The sequence below is a fragment of the Borostomias antarcticus genome, assembly GCF_949987555.1.
Source record: "Borostomias antarcticus genome assembly, chromosome: 34".
In the NCBI taxonomy this organism is placed as follows: domain Eukaryota; kingdom Metazoa; phylum Chordata; class Actinopteri; order Stomiiformes; family Stomiidae; genus Borostomias; species Borostomias antarcticus.
Window position 1 is genome coordinate 4,996,754 of NC_140267.1, and position 27,522 is coordinate 5,024,275.

Consider the following 27,522-nt stretch of genomic DNA (forward strand, 5'->3'; position numbering starts at 1 on the left):
TTAACCGTGTACTTTCTTATTCTTGTGAACTGTGTGTGTGTGTGTGTGACTATTCTAGCCCCGCCCACCCGCACAGCTCTCCAATCCCCATCCTTTATTCATGGGCCATGAACCCCCAGCACACAGCACACTCACAGATCTCATGGATATCAGAGATCTTGGAAATTAGATCTCTCTCTCTCAAAACCTAATTTCGCTTGTTCACTCCTTCTCAGTGGTTTCCTGTGTACAAGGAAGAGGTGTGTTATGTGTGTGTGTGTGTGTGTGTGTGTGTGAGAGAGAGAGAGAGAGAGAGTCACCTCATGACCTAGTTATAGGCTAGCCTGTATGTTGGGGGTTGGCCTGTGTTCAGGTATGGAGCATGTTAACAGTGTGTTGAGTGACTAGAGGAGTCATCTGTCTCTCTCTGGTGTCTCTCTGTCCCTGCAGGGTTGTTCTGGAGGGTGAGTGACGGGTCAGGACTCATGCAGGATGAGGAGGAGGAGCTGAGGCTGAGTTGACCCTCCCCTCCCCCCCCTCCCCCCTTCCCCCCCTCCGCCATTCCTCCAGTGTCCTTCCACCTCCCCTCCCCCCCCTACTCCCTCCTCACCACCTCCCCTCCCTCCCCTACTCCCTCCTCACCCCCGACCCTCGCCCTCCTCACCACCCCCCTGCCACCCGTGCCCAATGTTTGCTTCCGAGGAGGAGAGCATCTCCACCACCGCCTCCACCAAAGCGCCCGTCAAGTTTGGAGAGCTCATCGTGCTGGGGTAAGAGAGACCAGTCACTCATGGTGCTGGGGTAAGAGAGACCACTCCCTCATCGTGCTGGGGTAAGAGAGACCACTCACTCATCGTGCTGGGGTAAGAGAGACCACTCCCTCATCGTGCTGGGGTAAGAGAGACCAGTCACTCATGGTGCTGGGGTAAGAGAGACCACTCACTCATGGTGCTGGGGTAAGAGAGACCACTCCCTCATCGTGCTGGGGTAAGAGAGACCACTCCCTCATCGTGCTGGGGTAAGAGAGACCAGTCACTCATGGTGCTGGGGTAAGAGAGACCACTCACTCATGGTGCTGGGGTAAGAGAGACCAGTCACTCATGGTGCTGGGGTAAGAGAGACCACTCACTCATGGTGCTGGGGTAAGAGAGACCACTCACTCATGGTGCTGGGGTAAGAGAGACCACTCACTCATCGTGCTGGGGTAAGAGAGACCACTCACTCATGGTGCTGGGGTAAGAGAGACCACTCACTCATCGTGCTGGGGTAAGAGAGACCACTCACTCATGGTGCTGGGGTAAGAGAGACCACTCACTCATGGTGCTGGGGTAAGAGAGACCACTCACTCATGGTGCTGGGGTAAGAGAGACCAGTCACTCATGGTGCTGGGGTAAGAGAGACCACTCACTCATGGTGCTGGGGTAAGAGAGACCAGTCACTCATCGTGCTGGGGTAAGAGAGACCACTCCCTCATCGTGCTGGGGTAAGAGAGACCACTCCCTCATCGTGCTGGGGTAAGAGAGACCACTCACTCATGGTGCTGGGGTAAGAGAGACCAGTCACTCATGGTGCTGGGGTAAGAGAGACCAGTCACTCATGGTGCTGGGGTAAGAGAGACCACTCACTCATGGTGCTGGGGTAAGAGAGACCACTCCCTCATCGTGCTGGGGTAAGAGAGACCACTCCCTCATCGTGCTGGGGTAAGAGAGACCAGTCACTCATCGTGCTGGGGTAAGAGAGACCACTCACTAGCCTAGAGGCCTGGGAGAGCAGCTGGTCTCCCAGGAGAGATGGAACTAGGAGGCTGGGAGGAGCTGTTGTCCCGCTATTGGTTGTTTGAGAAATTCAACTTTCTCTCAAAGCTGTAGTACAGTTGAAATAATGTGTTGGAGGTATATGACACGCGCACACACACGCACACACGCACACACACGTTCTTTCCCAACTCCCCAACCCAGGAGCTGAGTGTGTCATCTTTTTCCTGGACGTTCCCAAGAGCGCCGTCATGCCCCCCCCCCCCCACCACACACACACACACACACACACACACACACACACACACACACACACACACACACACACACACACACACACACACACACACACACACACACACACACCCTGCTGACTCAGTTGGTTGTTGTGTGTTGTGCCTCATCACTAGGGAAGCCAGACTTCCTCGTAAAAACAAATTAAAGTTTAGTGAGGAAGTGTGTGTTCCAGGCTGGGAGAGTTTAGTGAGGAAGTGTGTGTTCCAGGCTGGGAGAGTTTAGTGAGGAAGTGTGTGTTCCAGGCTGGGAGAGTTTAGTGAGGAAGTGTGTGTTCCAGGCTGGGAGAGTTTAGTGAGGAAGTGTGTGTTCCAGGCTGGGAGAGTTTAGTGAGGAAGTGTGTGTTCCAGGCTGGGAGAGTTTAGTGAGGAAGTGTGTGTTCCAGGCTGGGAGAGTTTAGTGAGGAAGTGTGTGTTCCAGGCTGGGAGAGTTTAGTGAGGAAGTGTGTGTTCCAGGCTGGGAGAGTTTAGTGAGGAAGTGTGTGTTCCAGGCTGGGAGAGTTTAGTGAGGAAGTGTGTGTTCCAGGCTGGGAGAGTTTAGTGAGGAAGTGTGTGTTCCAGGCTGGGAGAGTTTAGTGAGGAAGTGTGTGTTCCAGGCTGGGAGAGTTTAGTGAGGAAGTGTGTGTTCCAGGCTGGGAGAGTTTAGTGAGGAAGTGTGTGTTCCAGGCTGGGAGAGTTTAGTGAGGAAGTGTGTGTTCCAGGCTGGGAGAGTTTAGTGAGGAAGTGTGTGTTCCAGGCTGGGAGAGTTTAGTGAGGAAGTGTGTGTTCCAGGCTGGGAGAGTTTAGTGAGGAAGTGTGTGTGTGTGAGAGAAAGAGCAGTGTTTATTTGTTAACTTGTTTATTTAAAGGATCCCTTTAGCTAACGCCATGGCAATCGGTCAGTCTCCCTGTGGTCCAGCCAGCAAACATTACACATCCCGTTGAATCTAAATAAACAAAAGATCATTCTGTTTTTTAAATGGCATCATTAAAAAACAAACATATATCCAAGAAAACTAAACAACCAAGCATCCCTCTGAAACCATAAACACGGGTTTCCCTGCTTCTGTTCAGCCCAGCTGGAGGATATTAAGGGGAACATTTTCCAAATTGTAATGGCTCTGTAAATAACTATTCTTTAGGGAGCTAGTTCTTGGACTGGTTTGCATAATGGGACCATTGCTGGCATTTCTGGTGTTGTGGCTGTGATTCCACACGTCACACACGTACACACACACACATACACACACACACACACACACACAAACACACGTACACACACACAAACGCACACACAGATGTGAGTTCAACGACAGGCACAAGGCCCTGGGAGAAGGCTTGTGGTCATCATCTCATCCCTGTAAACAAACCTGTTTACTTGCACTGTGACTCTTCTGGTTTGCTAAGGGGCCTTGTTGTTTATGGACTCGTGCGTGTGGGTGTGTGTGTGTGTGTGTGTACGTGCATGCGTGTGTGTGTAGGTACAATGGCTCTCTGCCCAATGGTGACCGAGGCAGACGTAAAAGCCGTTTTAGTCTGTGTCGCCGGCCCAAAGCCAACGGGGTCCAGCCCAGCACCGTCCACTCTGCCTGCTCTCCTCAGGCTGCTAAGGTGAGACACACACACACACACTCACACACACACACACTCACCGTGCACTCTGCCTGCTCTCCTCAGGCTGCTAAGGTGGGACACACACACACACACTCACACTCACACACACACACACTCACACTCACACACACACACACTCACCGTGCACTCTGCCTGCTCTCCTCAGGCTGCTAAGGTGAGACAGACACACACACACACACACACACACACACACACACACGTGCACTCTGCCTGCTCTCCTCAGGCTGCTAAGGTGGGACACACACACACACACTCACACTCACACACACACACACTCACCATGCGCACGCCAGTGCTCTTGCTACAGTATGTTAGGATGAACTGATGCAGTACAGTATATTCTGACATTTTTGACTGACATTTGTCTCTCTCTCTCTCTCTCTCCCCTCCTCTCTCTCTCTCTCCCTCCCTCTCTCTCTCCCCTCATCTCTCTCCCTCTCTCCCTCTCTCCCCTCCTCTCTCCCTCTTTCCCCTCTCCCTGTAGGCCATCAGTAACAAGGACCAGCACAGCATCTCCTACACGCTGTCACGAGCTCACACGGTGGTGGTGGAGTACACCCAGGACAGCAGCACTGACATGTTCCAGGTACTGACCCCTGACCCCTCACCCCCAGGTACTGACCCCTGACCCCTCACCCAGGACAGCAGCACAGACATGTTCCAGGTACTGACCCCTGACCCCTCACCCAGGACAGCAGCACTGACATGTTCCAGGTACTGACCCCTGACCCCTCACCCCCAGGTACTGACCCCTCACCCCTCACCCAGGACAGCAGCACAGACATGTTCCAGGTACTGACCCCTGACCCCTCACCCAGGACAGCAGCACAGACATGTTCCAGGTACTGACCCCTGACCCCTCACCCAGGACAGCAGCACTGACATGTTCCAGGTACTGACCCCTGACCCCTCACCCAGGACAGCAGCACTGACATGTTCCAGGTACTGACCCCTGACCCCTCACCCCCAGGTACTGACCCCTGACCCCTCACCCAGGACAGCAGCACAGACATGTTCCAGGTACTGACCCCTCACCCCCAGGTACTGACCCCTCACCCCCAGGTACTGACCCCTGACCCCCAGGTACTGACCCCTCACCCCCAGGTACTGACCCCTCACCCCCAGGTACTGACCCCTGACCCCCAGGTACTGACCCCTCACCCCCAGGTACTGACCCCTCACCCCCAGGTACTGACCCCTGACCCCCAGGTACTGACCCCTCACCCCCAGGTACTGACCCCTGACCCCCAGGTACTGACCCCTGACCCCCAGGTACTGACCCCTCACCCCCAGGTACTGACCCCTCACCCCCAGGTACTGACCCCTCACCCAGGACAGCAGCACAGACATGTTCCAGGTACTTGGTGAGGGTGAGGAGACTTCTCTCCTCACTCTCTCTCCTCCCCTCCCCTCTCTCTCCTTCTCTCCTCCCCTCCCCTCTCTCTCCTCCTCTCTCTCCTCCCCTCCTCCCCTCCTCCCCTCTCTCCTCCCCTCCCCTCCCCTCCTCACCCTCTCTCTCTCTCCTCCCCCAGATCGGCCGATCCACAGAGGGTCCTATAGACTTCTCTCCTCACCCTCTCTCCTCCCCTCCCCTCTCTCTCCTTCTCTCCTCACCCTCTCTCTCTCTCTCCTTCTCTCCTCCCCTCCTCCCCTCCCTCTCCTCCTCCAGATCGGTCGATCCACAGAGGGCCCTATAGACTTCTCTCCTCACCCTCTCTCTCTCCTCCTCTCTCCTCCCCTCCCCTCCCCTCCTCACCCTCTCTCTCTCTCCTCCTCTCCTCCCCTCCCCCCTCTCTCCTCCCCTCCTCCCCTCCCTCTCCTCCTCCAGATCGGTCGATCCACAGAGGGCCCTATAGACTTCTCTCCTCACCCTCTCTCTCTCCTCCTCTCTCCTCCCCTCCCCTCCTCACCCTCTCTCTCCTTCTCTCCTCCCCTCCTCCCCTCTCTCCTCACCCTCTCTCTCTCTCTCTCTCCTCCCCCAGATCGGCCGATCCACAGAGGGCCCTATAGACTTCTCTCCTCACCCTCTCTCTCTCCTCCTCTCCTCCCCTCCCCCCTCTCTCCTCCCCTCCTCCCCTCCTCCCCTCCCTCTCCTCCCCCAGATCGGCCGATCCACAGAGGGTCCTATAGACTTCTCTCCTCACCCTCTCTCTCTCCTCCTCTCTCTCTCTCCTCCTCTCTCCTCACCCTCTCTCTCTCCTCCCCTCCTCTCTCTCTCCTCCCCCAGATCGGCCGATCCACAGAGGGCCCTATAGACTTCTCTCCTCACCCTCTCTCCTCCCCTCCCCTCTCTCTCCTTCTCTCCTCACCCTCTCTCTCTCCTCCTCTCTCCTCACCCTCTCTCTCTCCTCCCCTCCCCTCTCTCTCCTCCTCCAGATCGGCCGATCCACAGAGGGCCCTATAGACTTCTCTCCTCACCCTCTCTCTCTCCTCCTCTCCTCCCCTCCTCACCCTCTCTCTCTCCTCCCCTCCTCTCTCTCTCCTCCTCCAGATCGGCCGCTCCACAGAGGGCCCTATAGACTTCGTGGTGACGGACACGGTAGCGGGCAGCCAGAGCCACGCCGACCCCCAGGCGGTCCAGAGCACCATCTCGCGCTTCGCCTGCCGCATCATGTGCCAGCGCACGCCGCCCTACACGGCACGCATCTACGCCGCCGGCTTCGACTCCTCCAAGAACATCTTCTTGGGGGTGAGTGTGTGCGTGTGTTTCTGCGTCTGTGTGTGTGTGTGTGAGACGTGTGTGTGTGTGTGTGTGCTTCAGTTGTGTTGTTCTTTCTTTGTTGATTTGATGTTTCTTTGTTTGTGACAGCGCTGTCTTCTCGTCCCTCGTCCAGGAGAAGGATGAGTGTTGAGTGACAGCGCTGTCTTCTCGTCCCTCGTCCAGGAGAAGGATGAGTGTTGAGTGACAGCGCTGTCTTCTCGTCCCTCGTCCAGGAGAAGGATGAGTGTTGAGTGACAGCGCTGTCTTCTCGTCCCTCGTCCAGGAGAAGGATGAGTGTTGAGTGACAGCGCTGTCTTCTCGTCCCTCGTCCAGGAGAAGGATGAGTGTTGAGTGACAGCGCTGTCTTCTCGTCCCTCGTCCAGGAGAAGGATGAGTGTTGAGTGACAGCGCTGTCTTCTCGTCCCTCGTCCAGGAGAAGGCGGCTAAGTGGAGGACGCCGGACGGCCAGATGGACGGTCTGACCACGAACGGCGTGCTGGTGATGCACCCGCGCCACGGCTTCAGCCACGCCTCCCAGCCCGGCGTGTGGAGGGAGATCTCCGTCTGCGGGAACGTCTTCACCCTCAGAGAGACGCGCTCCGCACAGCAGCGAGGGAAGATGGTGAGAGAGAGATGAGAAACACACACACACACACACACACACACACACACACACACACACACACACACACACACACACCATAGAACCCTAACACACACACACACACACACACACACATACACACACACACCATAGAACCCTAACACACACACCATAGAACCCTAACACACACACACACACACATGATAGAACCCTAACACACACACACACACACACACACACACACACACCATAGAACCCTAACACACACACCATAGAACCCTAACACACACACACACACACCATAGAACCCTAACACACGCACACACATGATAGAACCCTAACACACACACACACACACACACACACACCATAGAACCCTAACACACACACACACACACACACCATAGAACCCTAACACACACACACACACACCATAGAACCCTAACACACACACACACACACCATAGAACCCTAACACACACACACACACACACACACACACACCATAGAACCCTAACACACACACACACACACCATAGAGCCCTAACACACACACACACACACACCATAGAACCCTAACACACATACACACACACACACACACACCATAGAACCCTAACACACACATGATAGAACCCTAACCCTAATGCACACACACACACAAGATAGAACCCTAACCATAACGCACACACACACAAGATGGAACCCTAAACCTAATGCACACACACACACACATGATAGAACCCTAACGCACACACACACACACACACGATAGAACCCTAACACACACACATAGAACCCTGACCCTAACGCACACACACATACACACACGATGCAGGTGTAGAAAAGCACACACACACACACGTGATATTGTGACACACGCGCTCAGACACTCACTCAGGGTTCAAAGGGCTCGTCTGTCACCAGCCACCTGGGGGGGGAGGGATGTCGTCTCCATGACGACAGCTCCATAATGCGCAACAAGAGCTAGTAAGGGGATCCTCCAAGTGGCCTTAATGACATCCGACCAATAGGAGATGTTACCAAGAGTGTCAGTATCCAATCAGAGAGAGAGGCGGAAGCCAAAAGATAGAGCATGATTCCACACCTCTCTGCTGGGTAGCAGGTCCTTATCACCTCACCCAGCGCAGCACAGATTCATCATTATCTTATCTGCGCTGGGCCTTAATATTGAGAGGTTAACCATGTGTGCAATAATGTTCAAGAACCCTGTTATTTCCCAGTTAATTGACAGTTTTGATAGCAGCCAATAGAAAATGACCAATTCACATTAGAACTGACATCAACATCTGGAGTTTCCTGTCTCCTGACTCCATCTGTGTTCACCGAGCTGCTCGTCTGCCCCCTAGTGGTCTGATTGAGTAGTACACATCACCCGAGTATTGGCCTTCAGGAATGCTTTGACAATAATGCGTTCTGTGGTCCTGCAGGGACTGTTTTCTGTGTCTGTGTCCAGCTGTGTAACAGTGAATTAATACAGCGTTTGTCCTGCATTAAGTATATTGATTTTGAAATAAAATACAAAATTCTAAAACGATCTCCCACTTTCCTCCTCTGTCCCCCTCCCTCTCTCCCTTCTCCCCCTTTCTCTCTCTCCCTCTCTCTCCCTCTCCCTCTCTCCCCCTCCCGTCTCTCCCTCCTCTCTCCCTCCCTCCCTCCCTCCCTCCCTTCTCCCCCTCCCTTCTCCCCCTGTCTCTCCCTCTCTCTCTCCCTCCCTCCCTCCTCTCTCCCCCTGTCTCTCCCTCCCTCCCTCCCTGTAGGTGGAGAGTGAGAGTCAGGAGCTGATGGACGGCTCTCTGATCGACCTGTGCGGCGCCACGCTGCTGTGGCGCACGGCGGAGGGTCTGTCTCGCACGCCCACCCTCAAGCACCTGGAGGCGCTGCGTCAGGAGATCAACGCGGCGCGGCCGCAGTGCCCCGTGGGCTTCAACACGCTGGCCTTCCCCTCCATGCGCCGCAAGGACACGCCGGACGAGAAGCAGCCCTGGGCCTACCTGCAGTGCGGCCACGTGCACGGCTACCACGACTGGGGCAACCAGCGCCGGGAGGGCGGGGAGGGGACGCTGAGGGAGTGCCCCATGTGCCGGGCCCGGGGGCCCTACGTCCCGCTGTGGCTGGGCTGCGAGGCGGGCTTCTACCTGGACGCGGCGCCGCCCACACACGCCTTCTGCCCCTGCGGCCACGTGAGCTCAGAGAAGACGGCGGGCTTCTGGAGCCAGATCCCCCTCCCCCACGGGACGCACACCTTCCACGCCGCCTGCCCCTTCTGCGCCCAGCAGCTGACCGGCGAGCAGGGCTACGTGAGACTCATCTTCCAGGGGCCGCTGGACTAGAGAGAGACCGACGGGGGCGGGTCCCACGCGTCCTGGAAAACACGGGAAAAAAATGGGTGACCGGTTTTCCAGTTGCGGAAAATGCACGGAAAAATGAGAAGGAGAAGTAAGATGTCCTGGAAAGTCGTCGTGTGTCGTCCTGGAGAATCATCTCAACATCCTGTTTTCCTTGAGCTGAGAATGAGCTACTAGGCTGAGAATGAGCTACTAGGTTGAGAATGAGCTACTAGGAGGAGAATGAGCTACTAGGAGGAGAATGAGCTACTAGGAGGAGAATGAGCTACTAGGTTGAGAATGAGCTACTAGGTTGAGAATGAGCTACTAGGTTGAGAATGAGCTACTAGGAGGAGAATGAGCTACTAGGTTGAGAATGAGCTACTAGGTTGAGAATGAGCTACTAGGCTGAGAATGAGCTACTAGGTTGAGAATGAGCTACTAGGTTGAGAATGAGCTACTAGGCTGAGAATGAGCTACTAGGTTGAGAATGAGCTACTAGGTTGAGAATGAGCTACTAGGAGGAGAATGAGCTACTAGGTTGAGAATGAGCTACTAGGTTGAGAATGAGCTACTAGGCTGAGAATGAGCTACTAGGTTGAGAATGAGCTACTAGGCTGAGAATGAGCTACTAGGAGGAGAATGAGCTACTAGGTTGAGAATGAGCTACTAGGTTGAGAATGAGCTACTAGGAGGAGAATGAGCTACTAGGAGGAGAATGAGCTACTAGGTTGAGAATGAGCTACTAGGTTGAGAATGAGCTACTAGGAGGAGAATGAGCTACTAGGTTGAGAATGAGCTACTAGGTTGAGAATGAGCTACTAGGAGGAGAATGAGCTACTAGGCTGAGAATGAGCTACTAGGAGGAGAATGAGCTACTAGGAGGAGAATGAGCTACTAGGTTGAGAATGAGCTACTAGGTTGAGAATGAGCTACTAGGTTGAGAATGAGCTACTAGGAGGAGAATGAGCTACTAGGCTGAGAATGAGCTACTAGGAGGAGAATGAGCTACTAGGAGGAGAATGAGCTACTAGGCTGAGAATGAGCTACTAGGTTGAGAATGAGCTACTAGGCTGAGAATGAGCTACTAGGAGGAGAATGAGCTACTAGGTTGAGAATGAGCTACTAGGTTGAGAATGAGCTACTAGGAGGAGAATGAGCTACTAGGAGGAGAATGAGCTACTAGGTTGAGAATGAGCTACTAGGTTGAGAATGAGCTACTAGGTTGAGAATGAGCTACTAGGTTGAGAATGAGCTACTAGTCGATCAGAGCTCCTCAAGACGGAGAACATTTCCATCTGAAAGGGCTAAGTGATGTTCAGGGACGTTCAAACGGTAGTTTATGGACGAGGGGATTTTGAACGGGCTGCTCTCGGATCTGCCGTGGAAACTCTGTGAACACGACCCCAAGTCACGTCACATGGTGGCACACGCAGGTCAGATGACATTACGCTGAAACTCTGAATAATGTAAGTGACATCGCTAACATGTAAATATTAGTCACAAAAAAGGCAGTGACTATTCTTACGGTGTCTTTTTGTACTGATGAATTGAATGTAATGCCGCGCGCCGTAAGAATAGCGGCCACGTCTATTAACCATCAATTTCAACCTTTTAGCTGAAATAAATACATATTTGCGTTAGGAGTCTGAAGCACCGGATGGATGTAGGTTTTGGTGAATCTGATTGGCCCGGGAGATTCAGTCCTCCAGACTCCTCCCCTTCTGCGTGCTGCGCTCTTCAGAAGTCCCCGTCACTACGTGACCTCACAGCCTGACTGACAAACCTCAGGACCCCCCCTGGTCCAGGACTGAGGGACAGGGTTAGGGTGAGGACACACCTAAGGACCCCCCCTGGTCCAGGACTGAGGGACAGGGTTAGGGTGAGGACACACCTGGTCCTGGACTGAGGGACATGGTTAGGGTGAGGACACACCCTGGTCCTGGACTGAGGGACATGGTTAGGACACACCAGTGGCGGATCCAGAAAGTGGCTGATGGGTAGGCCTGGAGAAATGTGGGTAGGCCTGAGTGAAACTCCTCACCGCACGTTTTAGACCTGTGTATGAGCAGCCAGATGAATGGATGGAACATCTCGCGATAATAACAAATGTTGCATAACCCTCGTTAGTGCACTGACAGGGATACAACCACAATTAATCAATCAATCAATCAATCAATGCATGCCACGGCGGGCTGTCATCATACAAACACAAATTAAATAGCCAATAGCCTACAGTAGCCTGTCACCATTCAGAAGTCCCTCGCTCACAGAGGGGGCCTGCAATCATAAACATACATGCCACGGCGGGCCAGACTCAAATATGAAACCATGGCCTACCTTCATCATGATGATGATGATGATGATAAACATACATGCCACGGCGGGCCAGACTCAAATATGAAACCATGGCCTACCTTCATCATGATGATGATGATGATGATGATGATGGCCTACCTTATCGGTTGGTTATACAAGGCGGAGTCGTCTGGGTTTTGAATTGAAGAGACTGATGATGTGGTCATGATCCCATGTCTCTGTTAGTTCTCTTTCAAACGACAGAAGCGTCAGGTTGTTCAAGCGTCCGGTCAACATGGATGATCTCAACATGGATGATCTCAACATGGATGATCTCAACATGGATGATCTCAACATGGATGATCTCAACATGGATGATCTCAGGCGGGTCTTGATCCGGTTTGTTGTGGAGGAAAGTCTCTGACGGTGGAGGAGTTACCAGTTAGACCTGGTCCAGGACTAGCCTACCAGTTAGACCTGGTCCAGGACTAGCCTACCAGTTAGACCTGGTCCAGGACTAGCCTACCAGTTAGACCTGGTCCAGGTCTAGCCTACCAGTTAGACCTGGTCCAGGTATAGCCTACCAGTTAGACCTGGTCCAGGTCAAGCCTACCAGTTAGACCTGGTCCAGGTCTAGTCTACCAGTTAGACCTGGTCCAGGTCTAGCCTACCAGTTAGACCTGGTCCAGGTCAAGCCTACCAGTTAGACCTGGTCCAGGTCTAGTCTACCAGTGAGCTCTTCAGAAGCTGGTGGCAGTGAAGGTCGCTTCGGTGGAACTTCCTCTTCCCCACTGAGCAAAGTTTTAAATCCTGAATAAAGTGCTGGAATCCGATTTCTTTGCTTCGACTGAAGATTTTATTTTCTCTTCCTTTTTTTTCATACAAGAAGTATCACCATCTCTCTTGCCCAACGACAGGCAGCAGTATGAACTGAACTAAAATAGCACACCCCAACTCCAACCCACAATCAGTTGACTCTCACAGGTGTGAAAACAATCATTCAATAATTCAATTAGCAATGGTGACACGCAGCCACAATGGCTCAAGAATGTAGGCTCACTGTAGGCTACTGCTTTCAAATTATAAACATAAATAATTCCATCAACATAAATCAAGACCATTTTCTGTAGGCCAAAAAACAAATTATACATAATGTTTCTATTTAACCAAAAATAGTCTCAACACAAAGACACGTCTAAAACACGTCTTTTACATGTCTTTTTTGACTTTTTCGGACGTCCATAGACATCCAATTAGGAGCCAGAGTGAATGTTTTTTTTTACGTTCAGATATTGAACCCGTTCTGCACGTCCACAGACGTCTTAGAGGGGTCCAAGCCAGACGTGTGAATATTGAGGGGTCCAGCAGACGAACACACGGGGTTCTGGACCAGGACGTTATTAAGACGTGATCTGAACGTCTCCCTGACGTTGCGTGTTTGCTGGGTCAGAAGCCGGTGGCAGTGAGGGTCGCTTCGGTGGAGCTTCAGCTTGTCTGCTCACGTTATTATTACGGCATGACACTCAGGAGATGTTGAATCTGTGGACATCTCACCACGACCCTCCCCTCTGTCTCTGGACGAGGCCTCTGGTCCAAACTGTCCTTCTCTTCCAGACGTGGCTTTTGAAGAAAGCGGGTCCATGTGAGCTGTTTAGCCGTCATAGCGCATGCGCACTGAACAGCTGCCCGCCGGCGCCAATCAGGTCACGTTCACTTACGCAGTACGAAAAAGACGGTTGACGCAATGTAAACGTAAGAGAGGAAGTTGAATATTATTAGTATTAATACATACTTTTAATCATTTCCAAGACAAAACTATTCACATTCAAGGTAGTTAGTGAAAATTAAACTTTAAAAATATTTTATTTTTATTTTATTATAAAAAATATGTATTTTCATGAATCTGACTGGGTGGGCCAGCTGTCAATCTGGGCGGGTCTAGGCCCACCCAGGCCCACCCATAGATCCTAGGCCCACCCAGGCCCACCCATAGATCCGCGCCTGGGACACACCTCAGGACCCCCCCTGGTCCTGGACTGGGAGACAGGGTGAAGACACACCTAAGGACCCCCCCTGAGGGACAGGGTTAGGGTGAGGACACACCCATAGATCCGCGCCTGGTTAGGACACACCTCAGGACCCCCCCTGGTCCAGGACTGAGGGACAGGGTGAAGACACACCTAAGGACCCCCCCTGAGGGACAGGGTTAGGGTGAGGACACACCTAAGGACCCCCCCTGGCCCTGTAGCACCCCAGATCACACACACACTTGGATATATTATTTTCCTCAGTTTATCTTTTTTGAAACTTTTTGTTTCCCTGACTTCCAGATTTTCAGGGCTCTTTTCTGACTCTCTTTTTAAGTGACCTTTATATTGCTTTTTGCTATGCTGAATAAAAAACAAAGATTACTATATTTTCATGTGAAACAACAGACAAAAAATACCAAGACACTTCTGGGTGAATTATTCTGTTTTTGTAAGCAGTATGTATCTACTCTACTAACCAACTGTATGGCGATATACAGTTGTATTCACATTTATTATTGCAATATCCTATAAGCGATAGGTACATATACTTATTTATGGCCTATAAACATAAGCCCACAGCAACAAACTACATTCTCTTCACCATGTTGTTCTTCTTAAACATGACGAACTTCAGAACTCCTGAACATTTTTATTTGAACATCAGATATAAAGATAGAGTTGTGCTGTGAGGGTTATTATGATGTTAATCAGATCAAGTTAGCGGCGTGTTTTGAGGGTTCTGTGTGTCCTTCTTCCCCTTCGCCATTTTGCCTCTCTGGCATCTGATTGGAGGGATGTCCGTCAGTATTTAAACTATAGTGTTTGCAGTCTAATCGTGTGCTCTTGGCTTTGTTTAATGGATGTGTATTATGTCTTTGTTCTGTGTCTATCCAGTCATACTTTTCTATGTTTCCATAACCTATGAGCAATAGATTTGGGTTGGAAACCCCACATTTCTCCCAAGCGTTGTGGAAATTTGAGTTCCATAAGTCTGAATGCCAGTCGGACTTCTCCGATGGTTTCTTCCCTTAACGCAAAGAACCAGCCCAACACCCCAAAGGTGTGTGTGCGTGCGTGCATACTGTATGCACGTGTGTGTGATTGTTGCATCATTAGTTAGCTACTGTACATTGGTTGCTATATGGTGACTGTTGAGGGCTGATTCAGTACACACACACACACTCACACACACACACACACACAGACTGGTCTTCTACTGTAGTTTTACCCTCTACTGTATTCTAATGAATGTCTTCATATTCAGTATTCATGTTGAGATTCACAGCTTCTCTGGATCAATATGGTGAAATGATCCTTGAAATAATAAAGTTTTTAATGAACATAGTTCATTATGTGGAGGGAGTGTGTGAATGGTATTATATAGTTCATTATGTGGAGGGAGTGTGTGAATGGTATTATATAGTTCATTATGTGGAGGGAGTGTGTGAATGGTATTATATAGAACTCACCTCAGGGAAAAACCAGCACCTGGTTACCTGTCACACACACACACACACACCTGTCCGTCTATCTGGCCTGTAGAGACAAACACATTCTCACTTTGCAAAGGATTTCCTGTGTGTTCCTTAGTGTTTTCATGTTTGTGTGTGTGTCCTCTAACTTGTGGACTTGTTAAGGGCATCATGTTTCTCTGTGGGAACAGTGTGTAAAGGGCTTTACTCTCTGTACTGGTAACTGATCCCCGTCTACATGGCTGCTCTCGAAGACACCGTCTCTCTTCCAACGTCCTCTACTCGTCCTCTACTCGGCCGTCTCCTCCTCACACTGAGACTAAAGCTGAGAATGTTTCAAATGGAACAGTTTTTGTACCACCTTTAAACAATAACGTTTAACATAATTACACCTTTTACTCTGTAGCCTGGATCTAATATGCTGTGTGTGTGTGTGTGTGTGTGTGTGTGTGTGTGTGTGTGTGTGTGTGTTGACTGCTTGGGGGAGAGTGAGTTTATCAGGATTATTAACAGGTGAATTTCCACAGACCTTCTCTGCTCTGTCTCAGCGATCAGCTGCAAGAGACTGTTAATTCCTCAAGCAGCTCTTCATTCAAGATTCAAATGTGTTTTATTGGCCGTGTACAGTATATGGTTCACATACTAGGACTCTGACCAGGGTAATGACAGGCAGACACTGTTGCAGGCAACGTAGGACAGGGTGCAGGACAGGACAAGGCAAATGCAATTCAAATAACATGATATAAAATATGATATGTTGTTAAAAAGGGAGGCACAGCTGCAATTTACATACTATGTCCAGAATGGAGAGTGTTGAGTGTGTGTTCAGTGTGTGTGCAGAGTGTAGTGTGATAGATGAGATGTTTTGTGTGTTCAGTGAGTCAGTGTGTGTGCTGTTGAGGTGTGTGGAGCAATCAGAGGTTGTGTGTTAGTGGTTAGGGGGGGGGGGTATAGAGTCAGTGTGTGTGGGGGGGTCAGGAACCATCTTTCTGGCCCGTTTTAGGGTCCTGGAGGCGTGCAGGTCCTGTAGAGAGGGCAGTCTACAATTGAGTCTACACTTAATCTCAACCAGCTTCATGATACATCAGCCGTCTCGTTAGGATGATGTCACTTCCTGCTCCACAGCCTTGAGATGTACACAACTATCCATGTTACACACACAGCTCTAAGATGTACACAACTATCCATGTTACACACACAGCTCTAAGATGTACACAACTACACATGTTACACACACAGCTCTAAGATGTACACAACTACACATGTTCCAAGCTGGTTGAACGCTTGAATCAACAGAACATTCCACATGGAATCCTAGAACCGGCCCTGGGATGAAAACTTGGTCTCAAAGAGAAATTAAAAGATACGAATTTGGGACTTTTGTGTCCCGACCACCAGAGGGCGGTGTTCTTCATGATATCTTATTCTGTCCCGTCCTGGCTGAAGGGATGAGGGGATTAGGGTCAGGTCCCTTGAGGAGGTCAGGTGTCGGTCGGCCTGAGGGAGCTAGGGTCCATTCCCCAGCAACATAAGGTCACACGGTTCTGCAGTGAAACATAACCTCATTTCCACTGACCTTTCCTATTCTTCCCTGGGTTCCCTGTATTCAACACACAGTTACACACACACACACACACACACAAACACACACACCCACACACACACACACACACACACACACACACATCATGAGTGTAGCCTCCTGAAATGAAGTCCTAGAAGTACTACGCCCACAAACACACAATGCCTGGGTCATGAACAGGGTTCTACCTCTACGTGACGGTTCCTTGTGAACAGGGTTCTACCTCTACGTGACGGTTCCTTGTGACTGCAGCGTGAAGGGGTGGGGTTCTAGACCTTGAGCACTCAGGGACAGAGATGGAGCTCTGTTCTCCATAGACCTTTAGCCTAGACACTGTCTGGAGGCCACTACGTTCACTACACACCACTACACACCACTACACACCACTACACACCACTACACACCACTACACACCCTCCGTTATCAGGATAGAAACACAAACAAACCATAGTCTGACTTCCATATTGCACTTTATTCAGCTCCAGGGCTGAGCCACCGCTCTACCAGAACCAGGGCTGAGCCACCGCTCTACCAGAACCAGGGCTGAGCCACCGCTCTACCAGAACCAGGGCTGAGCCACCGCTCTACCAGAACCAGGGCTGAGCCACCGCTCTACCAGAACCAGGACTGAGCCACCGCTCTACCAGAACCAGGGCTGAGCCACAGCTCTACCAGAACCAGGGCTGAGCCACAGCTCTACCAGAACCAGGGCTGAGCCACCGCTCTACCAGAACCAGGGCTGAGCCACCGCTCTACCAGAACCAGGGCTGGAGCCACCGCTCTACCAGAACCAGGGCTGAGCCACAACTCTACCAGAACCAGGGCTGAGCCACCGCTCTACCAGAACCAGGGCTGAGCCACCGCTCTACCAGAACCAGGGCTGAGCCACCGCTCTACCAGAACCAGGGCTGAGCCACAACTCTACCAGAACCAGGGCTGAGCCACCGCTCTACCAGAACCAGGGCTGAGCCACAACTCTACCAGAACCAGGGCTGAGCCACAACTCTACCAGAACCAGGGCTGGAGCCACAGCTCTACCAGAACCAGGGCTGGAACACAGAACCAGGGCTAGAACACAGAACCAGGGCTGGAGCCACAGCTCTACCAGAACCAGGGCTGATCCACCGCTCTACCAGAACACCACGTATTGCTTTCAGGCCGTGTGGTGTGCAGAAAATGCACCTACAGTACCTTGGCTTGTCAACCCTCCGCTGTCCGGGTGTGTGTCAACTGACCCGTGTTCAGGTGTGTGTCAACCCCTCAATGTCTCTGCGTGACTGAAGTATTACTCTAGTCTCTCTCTCTCTCTCTCTCTCTCTCTCTCTCTCTAGAGAGAGCTAGCTGAGAATGATGGAGAGAGAGAGAGAGAGAGAGAGCTAGCTGAGAATGATGGAGAGAGAGAGAGCTAGCTGAGAATGATGGAGAGAGAGAGAGAGAGAGAGAGAGCTAGCTGAGAATGATGGAGAGAGAGAGAGCTAGCTGAGAATGATGGAGAGAGAGAGAGAGAGAGAGAGAGAGCTAGCTGAGAATGATGGAGAGAGAGAGAGCTAGCTGAGAATGATGGAGAGAGAGAGAGAGAGAGAGAGAGAGAGCTAGCTGAGAATGATGGAGAGAGAGAGAGAGCTAGCTAAGAATGATGGAGAGAGAGAGAGAGAGAGAGAGAGAGAGCTAGCTGAGAATGATGGAGAGAGAGAGCTAGCTGAGAATGATGGAGAGAGAGAGAGAGCTAGCTGAGAATGATGGAGAGAGAGAGAGAGAGAGCTAGCTGAGAATGATGGAGAGAGAGAGAGAGAGAGAGAGAGCTAGCTGAGAATGATGGAGAGAGAGAGAGAGAGAGAGAGAGAGAGAGAGAGCTAGCTGAGAATGATGGAGAGAGAGAGAGAGAGAGAGAGAGAGAGCTAGCTGAGAATGATGGAGAGAGAGAGAGAGAGAGAGAGAGAGAGAGCTAGCTGAGAATGATGGAGAGAGAGAGAGCTAGCTAAGAATGATGGAGAGAGAGAGAGAGAGAGAGAGAGAGCTAGCTGAGAATAGAGAGAGAGAGAGAGAGAGCTAGCTGAGAATGAGGGCTGAAGACATGGATGGACAGATGGATGGACAGACAGACAGACAGACAGACAGACAGACAGACAGACAGACAGACAGACAGTTCTGGAGAAGGCAAGATGTGACCTTAAGAGAAAAGACAAATTGATTTAACAAGCTAGATAAACAATGGAAATCTATACAATTTTCATATTCAGTCTAATACTGTATATGGATTATCGTATCAAAAACATTCTACTGGGATTGTAAGGAATGAATAATCACATGTTATTATTAAGATATCATTAAGATATGGCATAGTATCATCGATGTGATCTATCTATAGGTTTCATAAGGGCATCAAATATGGAAAATAAATTGCACAAGTATTGCATGGATGTAGCATTGGCATCTGGTCTTGAATATGGCACCATTTCAGAGTTTGTCAGTCCAGAACTGGGGGTCTGGGGGTACAGGTGACAGGGGTCGGTCATGTGGCTTCGGTGTGCTGTGAGTCAGGTGACGGGGGTGCTGGGTCAGGTGACGGGGGTGCTGGGTCAGGTGAAGGCCTCAGTGGTCCAGGATACGGAGGTTGCCCGACACAATCTTGTTCTCTAGCATGGAGCCGGCCGGAATGTCGATCCGATCTCCGTGATTGGCTATGATGATTACCGTTCCCTGTGGAGGAGGGCAGGGGGGATAGGTCAAGGGTCAAGGGTTTTCTCACATTTAGAGAAGTGCTTTTTCCTAGCTTACCAGTACAGTGACACATTGTGAATGTTAGCGCTCCAGTGTGTATTCATCCCTAAGGAGAGCTGTTAGCATACATGAGTTCCTGCGCTAGCTAGCTGTCCATCTGAACACACCTTGAGAGAGACGTGTTTTCTAAACGTAACCATCTGAACACACCTTGAGAGAGACGTGTTTTCCAAACGTGACGTCTCCAGACACCGTCAGGTGATCCAGCTCCAGCATGTCTGGGATGCTCTCAAACCGGGTCAGATACTCCTGGACCTGAGGACGGGCACACAGAGACACCGCCGGGGGTCAGCGGGGGTCAGCAGGGGTCAGCGGGGGTCAGCGAGAGCAGAGGAGAAGGACTGAGAAACCGGTCCATCAGAACAGACAGTTATCTGATAAGAACGCAGGGGAAACAAACTAGCCTATGTTAAGATAATTAATGTTAAATATGAATACAATATAAATGACTGCTATGGCTCTTATATAGTAAATAATAATATTTCTGTGGGGAGGTGTGGTGGGCGTGTCCTCCAGGCTTGTTTGAAACCTGGTCCAGGGGTCCAGAGCTCACAAGAGACTGAGAGAACCCAAGAGAACCACTGGTCTAGAGAACCAGCGGTGGATTTCTCCTGGAGCCACGGTTCTGACTGACTGACACTGACAACAACGACACGCATTCAATTACCTGCTGATGAGCTCTGAGTATATAATTAGATGCTGATGAATACTCTGTCATGTATAATTAGATGTTGATTAGTCTCTCGTAGCCAGACCTGTCACTTTGTTTACGCTGTGTCAGCGCTGGAGAAAGGTCTGGCTGGACTCTACCATTCTGGGATAAGGGGGGGAAACGCTGCATTTCTTTAAACCAATCACAATCATCTTTCATTGTTGCTAGGTTGTTGTTTCTGGTAGTCTGGATTGAATGTGATTGGTCAGGGAATCGGATCCGTCGCCATTGATTGGGCAATAATAAACCAATGACAAGACTCCTCCCCCCCAAAACCTACATCTGTTGAGTCAGACTAGATGTTGATGAATTCTCTGTCATATATAATGAAACGTTGATGAATTCTCAGTCATACATAATTAAACGTTGATGAATGCTCAGTCATACATAATTAAACGTTGATGAAGGCTCAGTCATACATAATTAAACGTTGATGAATGCTCAGTCATACATAATTAAACGTTGATGAATGCTCATATCTCCAGTGAGACCATGTGGTCCGGTGCGTTACCTTGGTGAAGGAGCTGCCTAGCTTGACGTGGGGTGTGGTCGGGAACTCCCTCTTCTGACTCATGGTGAGAGACCCCGCCTCCAGGCTGTACAGGTTGGACATGACCAATAGCAGGTCGGACGTGGTCTTGACGGGCAGGAAGCGACTCCGCGGCACGTTGATGCCCATGGCGTTGTCGAAGCTCTTGATGGCGGCGCCCACCGCCGTCTCCAGCTGGACCACGTTCTGACCGCCGTCCAATGTCTGGAGGAGAGGACGGGTTTTTACACACGTATATTCTGACACGCAGACGTACACTGTACATAGAATATACTGTATATATGCACATACTCTATATACACAATTGCACATACCTGTACATAGAACTACAGACACACACTTGCCCTAACCCTAACTACATACTGTAGAACTACACACACACACACACACACACACAGAACTACAGACACACTCACAGGCACATCTACTGTACTGTAGCCAGTAGACAAACATACTCCAGGAGCTTGCTCGATCGCCTTGTTGAGAGGGGTCAGGGAATCATTTTTACAGCTCACTTATCTGACCCCCGGGTGATTACTGTTTTTTTGCTTCCCTCTGGAATATGTAGAGAGTGGGTCGTATGCCCACCTCCCTTGTTCTCTGTAAAGCGCATTGTGTTGCCTCTGGGTATGAAATGCGCTATACAAATAAAGCTTTGATTGATTGATTGATACTGTATGGTGTCACAAGACCAGCATAACCTGCTTTAGAGTTGAGTAGAATTGCCTGATTACACAATTATCTCCACATAATTCTGACCACGAGTACAATAACTAAATGTTCATCAAATAGAGGAAGAGAAGAGGGGATCACATGATCCAGGAAGAGAGTACCATGTGATCCGGGAAGAGATGACCATGTGATCCAGGAAGAGAGTACCATGTGATCCAGGAAGAGAGTACCATGTGATCCAGGAAGAGAGTACCATGTGATCCAGGAAGAGAGTCCCATGTGATCCAGGAAGAGAGTACCATGTGATCCAGGAAGAGAGTACCATGTGATCCCATCTGTACTAGGGACAGGCTGAGAGATGACTATACACTCTCCTACTGTAGCTACTGTATCATGTACACCACGTGAAACAACACACACACACACACACACACACTGTACAGTACATGCACACAAATACTCCCACAAGCACACACACACTAATCTAATCTAAAGTAGGTAGAGACAGTTAAAGTAGAGATTTCCTCCCACTTCTCCAAACCCAGCTGAGTCAGACAAGCCACCAGAGAAAGGTCCGGAAAACCAGAGCAGCTTTGAACACTGAGTCCCTGTGTGTGTGTGTGTGTGTGTGTGTGTGTGTGTGTGTGTGTGTGTGTGTGTGTGTGTGTGTGTGTGTGTGTGTGTGTGTGTGCGTGCCTGTGACCTCTGACCTTGGGGTTGACGATGATCTCCATGTCCATGGCGTTCTGTTCCTGCAGCCTCTTGATGGCGGGCAGGGAGATCCACAGGTTGTTGGTGTTGAAGATCTTGAACTTGGTCACGGACTTGAACTCGTCCACGTGGGCCTTGGGCACCTGGGCGATCTCCAGGAGACGCAGCTTGCCGTTGTACAGGATCAGGGTGCCGCCCTGCCCAGGGGGAAGAGGGCGGGGTTAGACCAGTGTTCAGCTGAACGTCTGTGTCCAGCGAAGGTTAGCGTTATATCGCCCTATCTAAAGCACTACTATGGAGACAACAGAGCAGTGAGACAAAACTCACATTTGATCAGTATTCTCTATCTATCTATCTATCTATCTATCTATCTATCTATCTATCTATCTATCTATCTATCTATCTATCTATCTATCTATCTATCTATCTATCTATCTCTCTATCTATCTATCTATCTATCTATCTATCTATCTATCTATCTATCTATCTATCTATCTACAGGTATCTATCTATCTATCTATCTATCTATCTATCTATCTATCTATCTATCTATCTATCTATCTATCTATCTATCTATCTATCTATCTATCTAAATCACTGGCCCCCAGCTCATCTTGTACTCTTCGTTAAGACCGTCGTGTTTCTGACTCAGCGCTCGGCGGCGGCGGCGCCCAGGGACCCACCTTGACGTCAGCGCGGGTCTTGTCCGTCACCTCCATGATGAACTCGCAGCGCCGGGCGCTGGGCTGGCTCACCAGGTGGTGCAGGATGTGCAGGTCCACCGTGGCGCCCAGGTTGTCGATGTTGGACACGAAGATGTACTCCTTCCCCTCGGCCAGCAGGCGGTCCAGCAGGCCTGAGTTGTAGAAGCTGGCGTAGATGTCCCCGTGACCCGGGGGGTACCACACCTCAGCGCCCGCGCCCGTCACGCCCATGTCCGTGGCCACGGGGAGGAGGGACTCCTTATTGATACGAGGGTACCTGAGAGAGAGAGAGAGAGAGGGGGGGGGGGGGGAGAGAGAGAGAGAGAGAGAGGGAGAGAGAGAGAGAGAGAGAGAGAGAGAGAGGGGGGGGGAGAGGGAGAGGGGGAGAGAGAGAGGGGGGGAGAGAGAGAGAGAGAGAGAGAGAGAGAGAGGGAGAGAGAGAGGGGGAGAGAGAGAGAGAGAGAGAGAGGGGGAGAGAGAGAGAGGGGGAGAGAGAGAGAAGGGGGAGAGAGAGAGAGAGAGAGAGAGGGGGAGAGAGAGAGAGGGGGAGAGAGAGAGAATATATGCGATTTTTAATATTTAAATATCTCTATATTGACTGATTGACTGTTTTTTTAGTTTTTTTAATGTTCAAAATAAAGTTTCAAGTTCAAAAGTGTGTGGAAACCATTTGAGAGATTGTCTGTCCTAACCCTGTCTGAGGACAGTCCTGAGTGTCCTAACCCTGTCTGTCCTGAGTCTGTCCTAACCCTGTCTGTCCTCACCCTGTCAGAGGACAGTCCTGGCAGCATCAGAGAGGTGGGAAGGCGTCTCGTAAACGGGGATTAAGAAGGAGAAGAAGGAGAAGAAGGAGAAGAAGGAGAAGAAGGAGAAGAAGTTGACTGGAACTGACAACAGCTCCCAGAGCGTGACATCAAAGCCGTGTTTAGGCGTTCTCAGCCCAGATAAGACCCGGGTACGAGGAGAGAGACGACCAGATAAGACCCGGGTCCGAGGAGAGAGACCTACCGATCCCGCTGCAGCTGAACTCTGTCCTGCTAACGCTGGTATCACCTCCCTGCACACAGGAACACACCACTACCTCCTGTGTGCTTAAAGTAATCCCAAGAGTTTATTACAGTAGATACGCTTCACCTCAACCTCAACCTTGAGTTTAATCACATCCCACAGGCCTGTTTATTAAGTTTATACTCCCACAGTATTATCACTACGGTGGTGAGTTCACCCAGCATGCATCTGGGTTAGGATATGGGTATGGGAGTGGCATCGCAACTAGAAAACATGACAGTCCTGTTTAACAGCATACATACTACAGGAAAGGCCACCGTTTACAAGACAAGCTAAGTTACAATGTTTACAAGCGTTTGAAGGGCAAGTCCAACGTCCCATTCTTAATTTGGGGGGGGGGGGGTTGTGGTTGAGCTACAAGGATGAGTGTCTAAAATACAGCAGGAGATTGTCCATTAACAATTTGGTGCTCAGTGATTGGTGGTTGCGTGTAGTTGAGCTCTGTGCTGCTCAGTGATTGGTGGTTGCATGTAGTTGTGTTACCTGCTCTGGTTGAAGGTGTGTATCTTCACGCGGTGGTGTGTGTACTTCTGCAGGATCTTCTTGGTGTCCTCGTCTGTGTTGAAGGAGTTCATGAGGACCAGGGGGACGTCCGTGTTGTACGTCTTGTTCAAGTGCTGAGGGACACAAGGAGACACGTCCAGCTCAGATCAATCAGATCAATCCTAGCAGGACAACTTGTTTTAATATGTTACTCTCTAGTGACCAAGGAAAGAGCACATACATCAAACACATTGGAAAAACATTCTATCCTTTGGGATGTAGCTTTTTAATAGGGCAGGGGGTGTGGAGGGCATGATGCTCTGGGGCGGGGGGGTGTGGAGGGTGGGGGGGGTGTGGAGGGTGGGGGTGTGCATGATTTCTGCATGGAAGGAAGGAAGGAAGGAAGGAAGGAAGGAAGGAAGGAAGGAAGGAACTAAGGAAGGAAGGAAGGAAGGAAGGAAGGAAGGAAGGAAGGAAGGAAGGAAGGAAGGAAGGAAGGAAGGAAGGAAGGAAGGAAGGAAGGGTGCATGCGTTAAGAGAATCCGAGTGGGGCCAGGGGCTATGCTGGATGGGATCCATTTTGTTCCTAAACGCTGTGATTCTGTTGGGAGGTAATTTGACCAGACCCTGAAGTATAAAATGGATGCCACAGAACCGCTGGAACGTGAGGACACAAGACGCAGTGTGTGAGGAGAGGCCCATGGAGCTTTAACGTAACACATACTGTACACACACACACACACGCACTCAACATACACACACACACATTCCCACAAAGGTTCATAAACAAACAAAAAACTCTCTCTATGACAGTCACACACACACACACACACACGCACACACACCTCTCTCAGCGACAGCACACCATGTGCTCTGTTCCCCCTAGAGCCAGCTGAACCCTCAGATCCTAACCCTAACCACACCCCCTCCTATCCAGACATTATACAGATCCTAACCCTAACCACACCCCCTCCTATCCAGACATTATACAGATCCTAACCCTAACCACACCCCCTCCTATCCAATGGCCTCCAGACATTATACAGATCCTAACCCTAACCACACCCCCTCCTATCCAGACATTATACAGATCCTAACCCTAACCACACCCCTCCTCTCCAACCACCTCCAGACATTATACAGATCCTAACCCTAACCACACCCCCTCCTCTCTAACCACCTCCAGACATTATACAGATCCTAACCCTAACCACACCCCCCCCTCTCCATTATAAAGAGGCCTTTTCAGGAGAGAGAAAGCGTGATCAAACAGTCATCTATTTACCTCTGGCCCAGATAAACCAGTCATAATCTGAAGCATGCGCCAGAGGAGCTACACACAGCTTAGAGAGAGAGAGAGAGAGAGAGAGAGAGAGAGAGACATGTGCTTGGGACTCTGAACTCAGGAAAAAGAGTTAAGGCTATTATTCTCATTCTCCTGGTATCTTCTGGTATGTGTTTGACTGCTGTGTTTCCTGGGTTGTATGATGTCATGTGAGTTCTGGGATCTAGTGGTGACACACACCATATTTAATTACTACCACAGTACATATTAAAGGGAACAGATGCTTCTAGTCTAACATGGGCATTTCCTGGTACCTGAACAACTACCCCACCACCTGGGGGGGGGGTATTTTAGCGTGGTTGGTAAGGATGCGTGCAGTGGCAGCAGTGACGATGGGGCATAACACTGCTTCATAAATATCAAATATCAAGTCTTTAATGATCCATCTTTGAGATGAAAAGGCCGGCCTGCCGGTCCTCCATTGGACGCCCGTTAGAGGAATACTGCTCAAAATGAAAGCACACGTCTAATGAGTGAGAAACCACAGCCTCCTCCAGGACAGAGAAAAGAGAACTAGTCCACAGTTTCACTCTGACTGAGACTCTAGAAACAGACAGGGACTGTGAGGAAATCAACATGATTCCCAGAAAGAGAATAAAAAGAACATAGGCCTATGGCCTAACTGGCCCATATGTGAATCACACGGCATCAAGAGCGGCCATGACTACAGAGCGCCTGAGCAGAAGCAGGAAGAGCTGCTCTATGGGATCTTATTCCTGAAAAAATATGTACTCTACACTAGTCAACGGCCATAAACATATAATTTCTCGATCCTGTTTGAATTGTGCCATGACCATATACATATGATGTTTGTCCATTTAAAACAGGTTTTATATCTGCTAACTGTTACGTCTATCTGCTAACTGTTACCTCTATCTGCTAACTGTTACGTCTATCTGCTAACTGTTACCTCTATCTGCTAACTGTTACATCTATCTGCTATCTGTTACCTCTATCTGCTAACTGTTACGTCTATCTACTAACTGTTACGTCTATCTACTAACTGTTACCTCTATCTGCTAACTGTTACCTCTATCTGCTAACTGTTACATCTATCCGCTAACTGTTACGTCTATCCGCTAACTGTTACGTCTATCCGCTAACTGTTACCTCTATCTGTTACCTCCGTCTGGTGGTAACTGTTAACTGAGCGTTACCTCTATCTGCTAACTGTTACCTCTATCTGCTACCTGTTACCTCTATCTGCTAACTGTTACGTCTATCTGCTAACTGTTACGTCTATCTGCTAACTGTTACATCTATCTGCTAACTGTTACATCTATCTGCTAACTGTTACCTCTATCTGCTACCTGTTACCTCTATCTGCTAACTGTTACGTCTATCTGCTACCTGTTACCTCTATCTGCTAACTGTTACCTCTATCTGCTAACTGTTACCTCTATCTGCTAACTGTTACCTCTATCTGCTAACTGTTACGTCTATCCGCTAACTGTTACATCTATCTGCTAGCGCTATCTGCTAACCCTTCCATCTGTCTGCTACCTCCGTCTGGTGGTAACTGTTGACTGAGCGTTACCTCTATCTGCTAACCCTTCCCTCTATCTGCTACCTCCGTCTGGTGGTAACTGTTAACCAGGCGTTACCTCTATCTGCTGCACGGTGAGGTCCAGGAAGGTGTTCTCGTTGCGGACGCTGATGAGGCTCTTGGGGCCCTTGCAGCCCATGCTGGTCCCCAGACCTCCGTTCAGCTTCACCACCACCAGCTTGTTCAGGCTGTGTGCCACGCTGTCTGGGAGACCCCGCGCTGATATCCTCTCATAGGGCTGGATCTACGGGGGGGGGGGGGGGGGGGGGAGAGAG

At 50.3% G+C, this 27,522-nt stretch overlaps 2 protein-coding genes across 2 annotated transcripts in view; one reads left to right on the top strand and one right to left on the bottom strand.

The window, feature by feature from the left end:
* Positions 1–666: 666 nt before the first annotated feature.
* Positions 667–9,472, top strand: LOC311327751 (E3 ubiquitin-protein ligase pellino homolog 1-like; the record flags this gene model as incomplete). The annotated part of the gene is made up of 6 exons (XM_084460843.1): positions 667–749; positions 3,487–3,616; positions 4,125–4,226; positions 6,132–6,329; positions 6,775–6,963; positions 8,727–9,472. The coding sequence occupies 6 exons, from the start codon at positions 667–669 to the stop codon at positions 9,297–9,299; spliced, it is 1,275 nt and encodes a 424-aa protein (XP_084316969.1). The 3' UTR covers positions 9,300–9,472.
* An 8,092-nt stretch (positions 9,473–17,564) lies between these two features.
* ugp2b (UDP-glucose pyrophosphorylase 2b) overlaps positions 17,565–27,522 on the bottom strand; it is an 18,027-nt gene continuing 8,069 nt past the window's right edge. The window contains exons 4-10 of the mRNA XM_084460842.1: positions 27,306–27,491; positions 24,357–24,490; positions 22,785–23,082; positions 22,101–22,298; positions 20,680–20,922; positions 19,607–19,711; positions 17,565–19,375 (exon numbers count right to left, since the gene is read on the bottom strand). Coding sequence (XP_084316968.1) covers positions 19,268–19,375; positions 19,607–19,711; positions 20,680–20,922; positions 22,101–22,298; positions 22,785–23,082; positions 24,357–24,490; positions 27,306–27,491 — 1,272 coding nt within the window. The 3' untranslated portion in view covers positions 17,565–19,267. The remainder of the gene's footprint in view (positions 19,376–19,606; positions 19,712–20,679; positions 20,923–22,100; positions 22,299–22,784; positions 23,083–24,356; positions 24,491–27,305; positions 27,492–27,522) is intronic.